The sequence below is a fragment of the Xenopus laevis genome, chromosome 8S (assembly GCF_017654675.1).
Source record: "Xenopus laevis strain J_2021 chromosome 8S, Xenopus_laevis_v10.1, whole genome shotgun sequence".
NCBI lineage: Eukaryota > Metazoa > Chordata > Amphibia > Anura > Pipidae > Xenopus > Xenopus laevis.
This window is the reverse complement of record NC_054386.1, coordinates 30895968-30910879: the sequence shown is the minus strand read 5'-3', so window position 1 is coordinate 30910879 and position 14912 is coordinate 30895968. Positions and strand designations below refer to the sequence as shown.

Here is a 14912-nt window from a genome sequence, read left to right as displayed (position 1 = left end):
CTTAACTATTAACATTTATCTGCCTCTTCTCCTCACAGAATACACCCCTTTGTCTTTAAATGGATACTGTACTCCTGGTAGACCCAGTTTTATCAGGACATATGTAACATTTGCCAAGGTTGCAAAGCTACTGTTAGTCCTACAAGGACCTAGCTCGGATAGACTTTACAATTTTCAGGGCTAAAGTGAACTTCTGCAAGTAAGCTTGTTAATAAAAGCCCAGTGGGGTGGACTGGCCTGCTCTCTTAGTAGGCTCAAGCTCTAGTACTATGTTTGTTTGACTTTTTCAGTTAAAGTTTCCTTGGAGTTCCAACTTTTGGAAAAATGTTGGTGTATCGTTTAGCCGTAGTCCCAAGAATATCTAGGACAGCAAATCATTTTTCATCCCTAACTGGCCTTCAAGCTGAGGCCCACCTGTCACTGCTCCCCAAAATTTAAAAAACACCATTATAGTGGGACACATCTAGCAACAATCTTCATTAGGAAAGCACTGAATCCTGCATAGGTTTGGGATTCACCCTGCCTCCAACCCATTAGCTCACAATCTTAAAATATGCCAGTGTTTGACCCATAAACCTATTATTTAGATAACAGACAGGTCTGTTTGTGTCCACTTTTTGATCAGCAATGGTTTTGGAGCCAGCACATTTGGTTCAGAGAGGTGAAGGGAAGGGTCAGTTATTTTCCTCAACCTCTTTCAACCAATGTAGCCTGAGCTTGCTCAAAAGATGACAATCCAATGTCTAGGAGCCAGCTCATTTGGTTAAAAAAAGTTGAGGAACAGAGGTTGCTCTTTTTCTCAACTCTTTGACCAAAATGCGGTCTGAGCGGACTTAAAAGGTAACAATCAAGCAGTGGCACAACTACAAGGAAATGAGAGCAGTTACAACAGTGAAAATATGTCCTACTAAGGCCACATCTTTGGTCTTACTTGACCACACCAATTTAGGACTAACCACTTTCCAATAAACCATATTCAGATCTATGAATTACTGAGAAATATGCCATCCAAGCAAGGATAGATACAGAGTACGGCAGATAGTCCTTAGCACATGGGGTCACATAGTTGCAGAAGAGACGTCTTTGCGAAGGCACCATATAAATTTGCCATGTCAGATGCAACCAACAACAGTGACCCATTCCAGAGTGATTCCAGGGGAACTAGGCTTTTCCACTGTGCCATTTTTCTGAAATTCTTTGCATAACTCCTACGGTAGGGGGGCACTAATACAAACCATGTGTTTGTAACAGCAACTAATGATGCTGGAACAAGAAAAAAAACCACACATATTAACCCATGTATTCTGTTGCTTTATTTATTTTGTGCTAATTTGCAGTCTGCTCGCACTGAATGAAATACAGAGCGTCAATTTCCCATGGCCTGTGCCTTATCATTAAAAAACCCTTCTGCTTTATAAACGGTTCCTTTGAATTGACAGGAATATCTCACATTTGATTTATTTTAGGGCTTTTACACACCGGTGGCTTTGTTTTCTTGATTTTTATGATGTGTGTTTAGGGCATGCCGAGTGCTTGCTAAATACAGGGAATATAAAGCCAAGGATTCACAGAGTTTTATGTTCTGGCATATGAGGCTGTACTTATCTCTTCTGCTGGGAGTTTTCAATAGAGGACAACACACTGCCCATTCTTGCTGTAGAACTTGGAACTACTTGCATCTTGTACCCTGCCATATGAATGGTCAATAGCGGCATGGGAAGACTTACATAACCGTATATTGGAGTATCCCAAAAGTGAATCAGTGGTGCCAGATGTGCAACAGAATCTGCCTTGCACGTGGTTGAATGCTGCCTTTGGGGCACTTTATAATGATTCTATAAGATGGTACATGTCCATCTCATGTCAAATTTCTAATCAATTACGCAGGGTCAGACTGGGCTGGCGGGACACTTGAAAAAAAAAACATTGGGCCCTAACCACTTAAGCCTGACTCCCCATTGGCCACTGTGGGCACTTTGCTCTCCATACCACCCCTGATTGCTGCCAAAAAGAGAAGGCATGGAGAAGGGTGGTGATGCTGGGCTTGTAGTATGGAAGACCTAGTGACTAGGGTGGGGGCCTGAGATGGAAACCCTGGTGGGCCTTGTACACCTGATGTCCATATGAGCACACTAGAGATATGATCAGCCAGTTTAGATTCTTCAATCTGACCATCACCGCAACCATCGACCACTTCATGGACAGTTTTGATAGACCTTCCTTTGACTGCAATCCCATTCAATATTGGTCAGTCTGTCCAAACTAAAAATTTCCCCATCATAAGGCATGGATGATGTCAATTTGGAGGGCCACAACTACCACTGTATTCCATTCCTGTTATCTAAATCAACACACCAACATGATTTTGACAACATCTGTGGACAAGTTGGGTTCCAACTACTCTGTCCAGTACCCTAATTTGAGACATGGGACACTACTGCACAGATATGACTTGGGGGGGGCAAGGTGGTTCAAAGAGGTGCAGATCCCAGCACATAGTGAGGTCCCAGACAACTATATATATAGTAGGAGAGCAGGTATAGTAGATGAAGGCTGGCACCACTGCCACTAGCTCTTATTTGGTACCCTTGAACTGTTATTGTTGAAGTTTAAATGCCCAGTGCTCATACTGGGGTCCCAGAGTGCAGCAGATCCCTAAGTCATAATGCCAAAGAGAAGAAGCTCCTGTAACTGTTTATGTGCTATAAACATAGACCTAGAAAGAAAATGCAAAGATACAGGAGGAAAGGAACTCTGTAAATGTTATGAGAGGCAAATGGCATTTGTAATGGTATGAAAAGGAGAGGATAATATACGGCATGACTTGCTGAGCCAAGCAGATTTAGCAGCAGTAAAATTCCACGCATCAGTGCCCAGCAAGCCTGCCAGAACCCAACAATGAATGGAAACAAACCATAAAAGAGCTCTATTCTTTATTAATTAATAATAAAATACTGGCAGTTGCACGTTTGCTGCTGTACTAATTACTCCTTGCCACTATCTGACTAATATTACGGCACAGAGGTTCACACTTTGCCTTCCATGGAGAAGAAGGAATAGCAAGCCGGTAGCTGCCAGGGTCTAAAGTGTTATTATATCCCATATCTGTATCAGTAAGTGCTCCACTGGTTCTTTGAGATGCGGACAGAGAAGAAAAGGGATGGGAAACAAGGCCAGGTAGGGATTTGGATGTCAGAGAAATAATAAAAGAAGAATTGGCCATTATCTTATCCATGCATTGCAAATCTAATTATCTGCCTTGTAATAACCAAACATGGGGGAACCTGTTGTGCACAAAAAATAACAAAAACAGACTTTTCCTGAGGGTTTCCAGAGTGCAAGATTGCAAATATTGGATTCAACATTGGACTGGCCCATTGGGATACCAAGAAAACTCCCAGTGGGCCAATGGGTTACTGAGCCATTCCTTCTGCCCAACCATTTGCTTTGATATGGTTATAGCATGGTCATTCCCCATTTCTATATGTGAACACAGAGAAGAAATGTAAGAAAGGGTGGATGATAGTATGTATAGAGAAGTGATTAAGAAAATAACGAAATTAAGTGAAGGGAGAAGGAAACATTTTTTGTAAAGTGGGCCTACAGTCATAGGTTTTCTGGTGGGCCCCTCGTACCCCACTGCTTGAACTCTGATAGGGTATGGTTAGTGGTAGGCTTAATCTGCTCCAGACTAGTATGTGCTAATTGTTTCATAAGACAATAAACTGAATGTTCTGTAAAAGTAAAAGGTACAGGTATAACTAGAAGTTACTGGGCCCCACAGCCTCCGATCTACAGCTTTAGCCAAGACTCTCACTCAGCCCTCTGCACTCCTAAGTGACTAAACAAGTCACTCTTTTTCTTTTGTCATTCCCCTAGAGGCTAAGTAGCAATGGCAATCTATGGACAGGGCTATAGGCGAGTACATTACAGACTATAACCAGGTGTAGCCACCAGCCTGGGATGGTTCAATCAGATTTTTCCTTCAAACCCTGAGATAAACATACAGCAGAATTCCAAGCAACACATCCTGGAGAGCTTAAAGGAAAGAGAGCAAATCCCATTATTTCACACAGCTAATCATGCGAGTTCCCAGGCAGCTGTAAAACGCGGGGAAATTACATTTGTAAGCGAAGCTCCTGAAACGTAGAGCGATAACCACTTATCTTGGAGAGCTTAAGTCTCTCATTGGCAAGTTCCATCCTCACACAGTCACTTCCAACAAAGACACTACGTTTCATTTCATCTGTCTCTAAAGTCTTCATCCTATTGTTCCCCATATTCACACAGGGATCATTTTTATTTGGAGTGCGTGATATTAAGGATTATAGGAGACGGAGGAGGAGTGATGGCGAAGGCTCCTAAGATGGGTAGGTTCAGGTACAGAGCAGGCAAGCTTAATGATATCAAGAGCTAGTTTTTCTAAAGACTAGTGAATTGGCCGGCCTGAGGATTACAGCCATATTTATACATTAATGGAGTATCAGAACTTATGTTGGATACCACTAGTTGGTTTTAGTATTGAACACCCTTCTGTCCAGCAATGGTGTCCAGTAAGGTAGATAGTAGGGTTCTGGGTTGATTAGATATATGCAGGGGTGTTAAAATACAATTCCCAACATTGATTTACGTTGCTAGAAGTTCAACCATACCAACCAAGCCCTGCCCTTGTCCTACTCGACCATATGTAGTGATGCCTATAGAAGCCCCCAATGTGATCTGGAGTCCCAGCCCCTGCAAATTGCCTAATTTTGAACAGCTAGACTTAATACACTTAAACCAATTTGGGGTATCAGTCTTCTTGCATTACTCTACTCTCTAACTGTGGTCCTGCATAAACCCCAAAACATCTAAATCTATTCCTGAGATGCCAAGATAACCTCACCAAGCTTTGGTGCTATAGTTGTTCTGCAGATATCTAATGGGATTTACCAAAAAGTAATGCGCATGACCCATGGCATTGGTGCAGTTAAGGAAGGGCAGCCCAAAAATAGATTTTCCTTCTGGTTGGACAGAATATTTATCCTGGCCCAAATGCAACCCACAGTGACTCACATTGCTACAAAGCTCCAAGAATGCTTCAGAACCGACTGCAAACACCTATAGTAGCGTCTTCCATCTCTCGCACTACTTCATATTAGAGACAGGCCCGTTGCAGACTGCCCAGAACATTATTTCATTTGTCAGCTTTTAGGGCAGTCTTGTCAGATTGTAAGACCCGAGTCCCAGGGGGATTAAACCTTTACAACAGACATTCCTTCTAAACAAAATTGTTGGATCAGTTTAGTGGGAGAAGGGTGGGAAAGGCATCCTTGCAGCAAATGTGTATTATAAATAACATGAAGCCATATTCATACAGTAAGGCTGAAGATCCACCCACTCTGGATATCATATAACAATGCAGGGGGCTAATTGTGGTTTACCAAACAATTGCATGCAGGTAGGGGTGGGGTGGGTGCAACTTTCTAGTTTGCACAAGGAACCACATCCCATATAGACAGGACAGTTTAGTTACCCCGTCTTGCTGGTCTGTTCCGACTTCTGGATCGACTGCGCTGCCTCTTCAGTTGAGAGCGACTGATTAACCTGTAGTAATAGCTGGGCCTCCCAGAACCTCTTCTCCCATTCAGAGACATTCTGTTTCTTTGCACAACTTCCCCGGCACAAGGGACTGCAAGCTCCGGCAGCCAACTTATATCCTTCTCTCTCGCCGGGAGTAAAGGGGAAGAAACTCACAGGAAAGGAAAAAGTTTGCAGCTTCTTGCATCCAAAATAAGCCACAGTTGTGCAGAGAACATCCCTCCGCTGCAGAGCTGGGGGTTCCAGGAGATAAGGGCTCTGCTGCACAGCTTACAGGAAGAGAAGGTTGAGCTGGAAAGAGTCCAGGGCTGGAATGGAGTGAGTTAGAGAAAAATAAACACATCCAAAGGCTGGTGACACTTTCACACAATGAGCGAGCTGTGAGCCAGACCTTTTATGTGCTGCACTTACAGGGCTGATTTAAGAGGCTCCCACAAGGCACCGCCATGTCCCCCAGCATGGAGTCCCATAGTGACCCCTGGCTAAAAATGAATGTGCACCAAACGTTGTCCAGTCTCTCGCAGGGTGTAATGTGAGAATTTGCTGAAAGCAGACGCTTTAGTGAGAAGTTTGGGTGCATTAAATGCTACTCAACACCCCGGGGGCAAATTCCTCTGTGATTACATAATGAGTGAAATATAAATACAAAAACAAATCTGCCGCCTCTCACCTGTCTCCCTTTTATCTGTCGGCTCAACTAGCAGCTACATTGGATTGTATACTGGAATAACAAAAGGGTTATTACTGGCTAGAAGAGGATTCTGGGAATCATAGTACAGCTACAGCCTACACAAATTGTATTCACCCATTTTACTGAATATCTAGTATGGAGAGGCTTTTATGATCATGATGGAGAATGCCCTAAGCCAGTGATGCCAACCAGTGGCTAATGAGCAACATGTTGCTGACCCGTTGCATGTTGCTCCCAGTGGACTAAGGGTGGTGGCACACAGGGAGATTAGTCGCCAAGCAATAAATCTTCGCTACTGCAGGCTACTAACATCCCCGAAATGCCTTTCCACCGGCAAGAATGTGAATTGCCGGTGGAATGGCATGTGCGTCATTTCTTTTCCCGAAACTGCCTGATGTTTCCTTGTGAGGCAACTTCGGAAAAACCGAAACACTGCTTACCTCCTATAGGCTGTCTGTCCACATAGGGACTACCAAATAGCCAATAACAGCCCATATTTGGCATCCCCAGAAACTTTTTTAATTTTTATGTTGCTCCCACTTTTTTACATTTGAATGTGGCTCACAGGTTGGGGACCACCGCCCTAAGCAATGAGGAAGTCATGGGTCACCTACAAGTGTGTGTTAAGGAAGCCCTAGAATTATTTTGTTGAGGAGGACCAAGCCCTGAGTGGTGCCCTAGTTGATTATAATGCAAAAGCACTGCAGCTCTCAAGAGAAGCTTCAACTCCCAGCATCCCCTGACAGCCTTTGGCATGTTACATACTCCCAATTTAAAATGATACCAACAACATTTGAACAGTTGAATCCCCTTTCCACAATATAATTTTGCCTTACTATATACATACTCTACCCGCTTACACAAAGAAAAGAGGTGTGGGGGCCTATTGATTTCCCTTTCTCTCTCTCCATAGAGCCGATGCTCTTCAGTACACGTCTCACTCTGTCCCTTGCCCTTTACAAACCCCACTAAAACTGTACAGAGCAATAAAACAATCTATTGGTTACTAAGGTCACTGACCCAGACAACCAGAAGGGAGGCAGATTGATTGTATTTCTATTCTCTGGTTCTGATTTTTAAGCAATCCTGGTTCCCTTCTGAGGAAGTAGCGTGAAGCCACGAAACGCGTCAAGCGTGGGGTTTTGTTTCACTACTGCAGATGATTAACTCTTTTTAATGCATTAATAAAATCAAGATTTTTAAGACCCGAGGTTGCCTGGTGCTCCGTGAGAAATTTCAAGTTGTCCCCAGGTTCATTTAGCAGAGTAACTGGCTGAACCTATATAACAAGGAATTTAGAAAAAGCAGAAAGAAGACCAAGTGCATAAGGCAGGAACACTGACTAAATTCTACTAAACATGTGCTTATATTAGGGTGTGTATATATAGACAGTAGGATTAAAGAACAGTGAGAAGAACATATGGCCACATGGCATTACTTCAGTGTTATTGTTTAACAAGTTAAGATCAAGAGGAGGCTCATTAAACCCGACGTCTGGTTTTCCCATTCATTCTCCATCAGGGGCCACAGCCAATCAGATCCCCAAATGGCCCACTCGGAGTATTACAAAGGGAGCCTGGATCCGACCTCGAGTCACAGGCACCTGGGAAGCCACAACTTGCACCGTTTCATGTTCAAAAGTGCCCAGCAGGGGAGATATTTACTGAGATCACACCGGGTTGTAAAACATGTGCTGAAATAAAAGTGAGAGGGAATGGCCCCCATGAGAACTCTGGATCAGTACCAACAATCGGTTAACCCTTCTCCTGCAGAGGCGCTGGGGATGAATTTTAATGGGATTATTATTAGCATTGCTGAAACACAACATGAATATTGTGACTTATTAATTCATCTTTCTATCAATATGTATAGAAAAGTAACATGTGATGCGCAGCTGCTCATTATCTCATACAGGATCCACCTCATATGAAAAGACCCCTCTTAGGGTAAATTCTTAACCTCCCCCTCCTGCCAGTATCTCAGCACCTCTTCTCGAGGCCTCGACTTGAGAATATTTAATAAAGATTTTCTGAGAGTGCGTATGCTTCTATTCAATCGCTTGCCTGTGAGCAATTTACCTCTGCGTGACTCCTTTAATTTCAACAAACTTACAATGCCTGAATATTCACTGGCACTTACACAGCCGGCACATTCACTGGCACAGCGGGGACTTGTGCTCTGCAGAATCAAATGAAGAAGGAGAAGAAGAAAAGTAAAATAGAAAATTGTTTCCTAAATAAAAGTTCTTTCCACTATAAAAAAAGGAGAGATAGCTGCACGTGCAATTAAAATATTTCATGTTCTTGGAAGCACTAGATATAGTCTACTGCCATGATGGATCTAAGTGTCGGCTAATAATACAATGTGGGAGAGATAGTGCCTATAGTAACAGTGGGATAATAGTCTCTGGGAAGGGAGTGTGACTGTAGGATAGCAGGTATAGTAGGGAGAGATGGTGCCTATAGTAACAGTGGGATAATAGTCTCTGGGAAGCGTCTGTGGGATAGCAGGTATAGTAGGAGAGATAGTGCCTAAAGAAGCAGTGGGATAATAGTCTCTGGGAAGGGAGTGTGACTGTGGGATAGCAGGTATAGTAGGGAGAAATGGTGCCTATAGTAACAGAGGGATAATAGTCTCTGGGAAGGGAGTGTGACTGTGGGATAGCAGGTATAGTAGGGAGAGATGGTGCCTATAGTAACAGTGGGATAATAGTCTCTGGGAGGGAGTGTGATTGTGGGATAGCAGGTATAGTAGGGAGAGATTGTGCCTATAGTAACAGTGGGATAATAGTCTCTGGGAGGGAGTGTGACTGTGGGATAGCAGGTATAGTAGGGAGAGATGGTGCCTATAGTAACAGTTGGATAATAGTCTCTTGGAAGGGAGTGTTTCTGTGGGATAGTAGGTATAGTAGGGATAACAGGTACCTATAGTAGCAGTGGGATTATAGTCTCTGGGAAGGGTGTGTCTGTGGGATAGCAGGTATAGTAAGGAGAAATGGTGCCTATAGTAACAGTGGGATAATAGTCTCTAGGGAAGGGAGTGTGGCTGTGGGATAGCAGGTATAGTAGGGAGAGACGGTGCCTATAGTAATAATGGGATAATAGTCTCTGGGAAGGGACTGTGGCTGTGGGATAGCAGTTATAGTAGGGAGAGATGGTGTCTATAGTAACAGTGGATAATAGTCTCTGGGAAGGGAGTGTGACTGTGGGATAGCAGGTATAGTAGGGAGAGATGGTGCCTATAGTAGGAATAGTGGGAATAGCATCCTTACTTTATATAAAGTGAACTCACAATCTGTATTTTGGCCTAGGCCTTGGCAGTTGGCACTACAGAAACAATGTTGAGGGGCACTGGTGTAACTAGGGGGACAAATGTAATTTACAGTGGAGTTTAAAGGGGAACACCAGGAGGAGGGTCGTGTTAGAATCAGCCAGTCTAACATGATGCATACGGACAATGCATTAAAGCTTCCAGGGTAACTTTTTCTGAGTGTTGTCAGGGGCTTCTGGGATTTGTAGTTTAGCTGCAGCCGGAGGGCAGTATAACATTTCACATAATGAACTGAATGGACAATAAATCGCCTGAGGACAGACAGACGGAACGCTTCGTCTTCCGAAGTCGACCGTAATTGCCTCAAGTGGAAACTTCAGGCGACTTTGGAAAACAAAGCGTTCCGTGTGCCTGCGCAGAGGCGATTTACATTTTAACCGGGGGAAGGCAGATAGGGGAGATTAGGCGCCGCAAAGAAGAGGAGATTTGTTGGCTGGCGACTAATCTTCCCGAATCTGCCTGTGTGGCCAGACCCTAAGGGCAGGAGCACACGGGCAGATTCGAGGGGAGATTTAGTCGCCTGGTGACTAATAGTGTCTTCTTTAGGGCAACAATCTCCTCAAACTGCCTTCCGCGTGCTAAAATGAAAAATCATCTGCGGCAATGCACTCGCGGCACTTCGATTTCCGAAGTCGCCCAAAGTTTCCTTGTGAGGCAACTTCGGAAATCGAATCGCCGCGAGTGCCATTTTCTCATTATAGCAGGCGGAAGGCAGTTTGAGGAGATTGCCGCCCCAAAGAAGAGACTATTAGTCGCCAGGCGACTAAATCTCCTCGAATCTGCCCGTGTGCCTGTCCGTGTGTCCCTATAGATAAATAAAGGGCACACAAATACACCCAGCTGAGATAAGGTGACTGTGCACAAAGCTGGATACGGACATCCCCTCCCCCTCGACTATATACAATTTCCTCTCACATTCAGGCTATAAGCCTAAAATGCAATCATTCAATACAGAAGTTATATTTCCTGGAATCTGTGCTGAATACTTATCATTTGATATATGCGGATAAATTACTGAGCATCCCTTAGACAAGGTAATGTTTGGGGGGGAAGTTAATTTTAATGTGCACAAAATAAAAAGATTAAGAGCAGAAAGCAGCCCTTGTTCTAGCAGTAACATTATTTGTGAGCAGCTCCTTTAATCACAGACCCAACTTATGAGAGAGAAGCTTTGTCTGCCTGAGAATGATTCTCTATTAGAGATTCCTTGAAGACCTTGTAATTTTAATCCCCCTTAATGAATGGGATAAAGCAGCCTCCCCATCAATTGAGGCCTAATTGGCACGAGCGCCTTTTAATAACAATAAATTATATCCTACAGCTGCATGAGAATGAGACAAGATATTGCCATTCCCACGAGAAATGCCATTAGGCCCTTATAGCAGGGCGACACTCTCATATAAACTCGCTCGTCAATATTCATAAACAATTTGCAATTAGTCTGTACTCTCTGTGTCTGTGCAACCTTTTTTTTTAAAGGGGGGACAGTGTTAGCTTTAAGACACTATTAAAGGGACTGTTCACCTTTAAATTAGCTGTTAGTATGGTGTAAAGAGAGATTTTCTAAGACCATTTGCAATTGTTTTTCATTTTTTATTATTTGCGGTTTGTGAGTTATTTAGCTTTTTATTCCAGTTTGCAGTTTCAGCTGTTTGGTTGCTACGGTCCACATTCCCCTAGCAACCATGCTAGGATTTGTATCACTGGAATTTGAATAGGAGAGGCCTGAATAGAAAGATGAGGAATAAAAAGTAGCAATAATAATAATAATACATTTACAGCCTTACAGAGCATTTTTTTTTTAAATGGGGTCATTTTAAAGCTGGTAAGAGTCAGAAGAAGAAAGCAAATGTTCAAAAACTATTAAAAAATATATAATAATAAAGTCCAATTGAAAAGTTGCTTAGAATTAGTCATTCTATAATATACTAAAAGGTGAACCACCCCTTATAAGAGCATTTCCCACCTTGGCACATGGGTGCCCAAGTGCTGATATTTTTCCCCACCCGTTTCTATGGCAAATGAAACCCACAGCTCAGGTGATTATCAAAGAAAAATTACGTAGCCATAGTTTTCATGAGTGCACCTTTGGGTCCGGATGGCTGCCATGGAAACCAACGGGAGGGACGATTTCCAGCGTCAGTTTCCATTGAGTTGGACCACACTGTCCTGTCTGTTTTGCTTGATTGACAGCCAGATACCATTTTTCACGTGTATCTTGAAAAAGGCAGAATAAGAAAACTTAAACGTATTAAAAAAATTATAACGACCAATTGAAAGGTTGTTTAGATAGTCCCATCTATAATACTAAAAAAAGTTTTAAAAAAGGGATGAACTTCCCCTTTAAAGGAGAAGTAAACCCTAACTAAAGACATATGCTGTACATTATGTTTTGAGCTTCTGTACCAGCCCAAGGCAACCACAGCCCTTTAGCAGGGAAGACCTGTGTCTCCAAAGATGCCCCAGTAGCTCCCCATATTCTTTTCTGCTGATTCACTGCACATGCTCTGTGCTGCTGTCCCTTACTGAGCTTAGGGACCCACTCACAATATACAGTACACAGAACAGAAACCAGTGCAACTAGCATCAGCATTTAATAATCAGCTTTGTAGCATCAGCTTATATTACAGACCAACCTAATTTTCTGCTTGTCATGTGACGACCCCTAAGCTTAGCTTCTCATTTTTAGCCATATTAATTTTTAGGGTTTAGTTTTCCTTTAACACTGATAGCAAAAGATAGGATAGAGCATTGTAAGCATGTACATAAGCTGAATAACTGATCCAACTACGTGTCTTCTTAGAAACCCATTGTCTGGTCCTGGTTGTGTATCTAGAATCTGTGCCATAAAGCAAGACACCACTGCCGTTTTATCGCCAGAAAGGAAGTGTTGACAGTGACCAATCCAAGGCAGGGCTTTTGAACATTAGAAACTGAATCCTCTGTACAGAATTCGGAATCACTGAATTTGTCATTTCGCAATTGTCCACACCGTGATAGGTGCCACTTTACACAACATGACCTATTTTTTTTCTATTTTTTTAATTAAAAATATCAGCAAAGAACTTTGGAAGAATTTCCGGGGATGTAACCTTTCTCCTGGGATGCCTCGGGGGGGGCTGCAGTGGCTACAAACCCCAGGATGACAAATGTATTAGTTGTTATTAAGTGAAACCTCCTGGCTGTTTCCAGAGCCGCAGGAAAGCAGTTTACAGAGAAGACACATGAAAGGTCGGGAAAACGGAGCCCCAGGGCATGGATACCCTTGGCGGCTGCACAACACACTCTTTCATGTTGCTACAAAACTTATATTTGCTTTTTATTCATAAGTAACTTGGGTAAGGGATCTGTTATCCAGAAAGCACCGAATTACGGAAAAGCCGTCTCCCATAGACTCCATTTCATCCAAATTTGTATTTCCTTTTTCTCTGTAATAATTAAACAGTTGTGTGTTCTTGATCCCAACTAATATATAATTAATCCTTATTGGAAGCAAAACCAGCCTACTTGGTTTATTTAATGTTAAAATTATTTATTATTATATTACTAGGTATTCCCCTGTACTAAGCACAATTCAGCAGGAACAGTCCCCTAAGTTTGCTCATAGACTGTACAGAGAGATACCATAAAACTATGGCAGCATAGGTATTCCCCTGTACTAAGCACAGTGTCGGACTGGGACACCAGGGGTCCACCCAAAAAACTTAGGCAAGGGGCCCACTCTCAGCGCTATTATTCTTCCTCTCCTCACACAACCTCTATTTGCCTATTCTGTTTTCTTTACATACTATAATCTATTATTCCATCTATTTAGCCTCTTTGCTCTTCTTAGAAATAGGGAATTGCCATGAAATAGGCCAAATATTTAGCAGCATGAGGGTCAACTGACACCTGGGCCCACCGGGAGTTTTCCTGGCCAGTCCGACACTGACTAAGCATAATTCAGCAGGAACAGTCCTCTAAGTTTGTTCATAGCCTGTACAGTGCATAAAACATACCTATTGATAGAGGGTTCTATAGAGTACATAGTTATAGTATCTTGAGAATGGAAGTCCTTTCTTAACTTCGAGACGGGGCAGGTTAGGGTGGGTTATGGAAAATGTACAACCTGCACATCACTATATGACACCCCCAGTGAAGATCGAAACTACAGAAAGACCTGTTACCCGGAAAACCCCAGGTCCCCAGCATTCTGGATAACAGGTCCCATACCTGTACTAAACATGATCAGCACCGTGTCCTTGACTTTTTACAGTCTGCAGATTCCTACCATCAATAAAGTTTCATCTCCTTTCTGCATATATATATATATATATATATATATATATATATATATATATATATATATATATATATATATATATATATATATATATATATATATATATTCGGCCTCCATAGTAGGTAACAGAGCAGCCCCACCTAGTGGTCAAATATTTTATCACATAATTTTCCAGAGCCAAACAAGCAGGTCCCATTAGCGATGAGAATATAAAGCGGTGTTTTTCCCGTAAACCCATTATCATAATGCAGCATTTTGCTGTCAGGCGCTGGCAGACATCGCATTTCCAGCCCCCGTCCCTAGAGATGCCCTTAATTAATTCTGTCACTGATTTTTAGATACATTTGGTCGGTGTTCAGAAACACCGGGGCCGCCATTAACCAGCGTGAAGGCAGAAGCCGCAGTCAAAGGACTCAGACAGCCTTCAACCCCATTACGCTCCTTTTGTGTAATACAAAGTGAGTACAAGTGTCGGGAACAGAGAGTTTTCTTATTAAATTGCACGGGACGTTGTACTGAGTCTGGCTGTGCACTGGAGCCAGAATACATCCACTTGTGAATTCATTACAGCTCTGAGATAACCGGGAAATTTATGCCATTTATTAGGCACACAGAGAGGTGTCATTAAAAAAAGGGGGAGCAAATATATATCAATAGAGACACACACATATATACTGTAACAGTAACTATATGACATGGTTTTTAAAGGACAAGCAAATGAAGGCTCACTGGGGGGTGCCATGTAGTGATGTGATCAACAGGTACATTTTATGCACTGTACAGGCTATGAGCAAACTTAGGGGGCTGTTCCTGCTGAATTGTGCTTAGTACAGGAGAAGAGTCAATGAGAAAGTCTAGGGAGATGTTGTTGCTATTGGGTATTCTGATTATGGCACCAATGGTCTAACAAGATATTACTGGGCCCCACAGCAGATTATTTTTCAGGCCCCCAGGTTGACCAGTTTTGGCAACATTTATTTAAATTGTCTATGAATTAGGACCTCATGGGCCCCTAGACCTCTTGGACCC

General features: G+C 42.7%; 1 protein-coding gene across 5 annotated transcripts in view; it reads right to left on the bottom strand.

Annotated features, from left to right (window-relative positions):
* The window catches only part of LOC108699920 (disabled homolog 2-interacting protein), a 254554-nt gene that overhangs the window by 161621 nt on the left and 78021 nt on the right, over positions 1-14912 (bottom strand). Inside the window, exon 1 of one of the 5 annotated variants that reach the window (XM_041575184.1) lies at positions 5516-6075. The exons of the other annotated variants lie outside the window; for them this stretch is intronic. Coding sequence (XP_041431118.1) covers positions 5516-5636 — 121 coding nt within the window. The 5' untranslated portion in view covers positions 5637-6075. Of the gene's footprint in view, positions 1-5515; positions 6076-14912 lie in introns of those variants that run through there. 5 annotated transcript variants of the gene reach the window in all.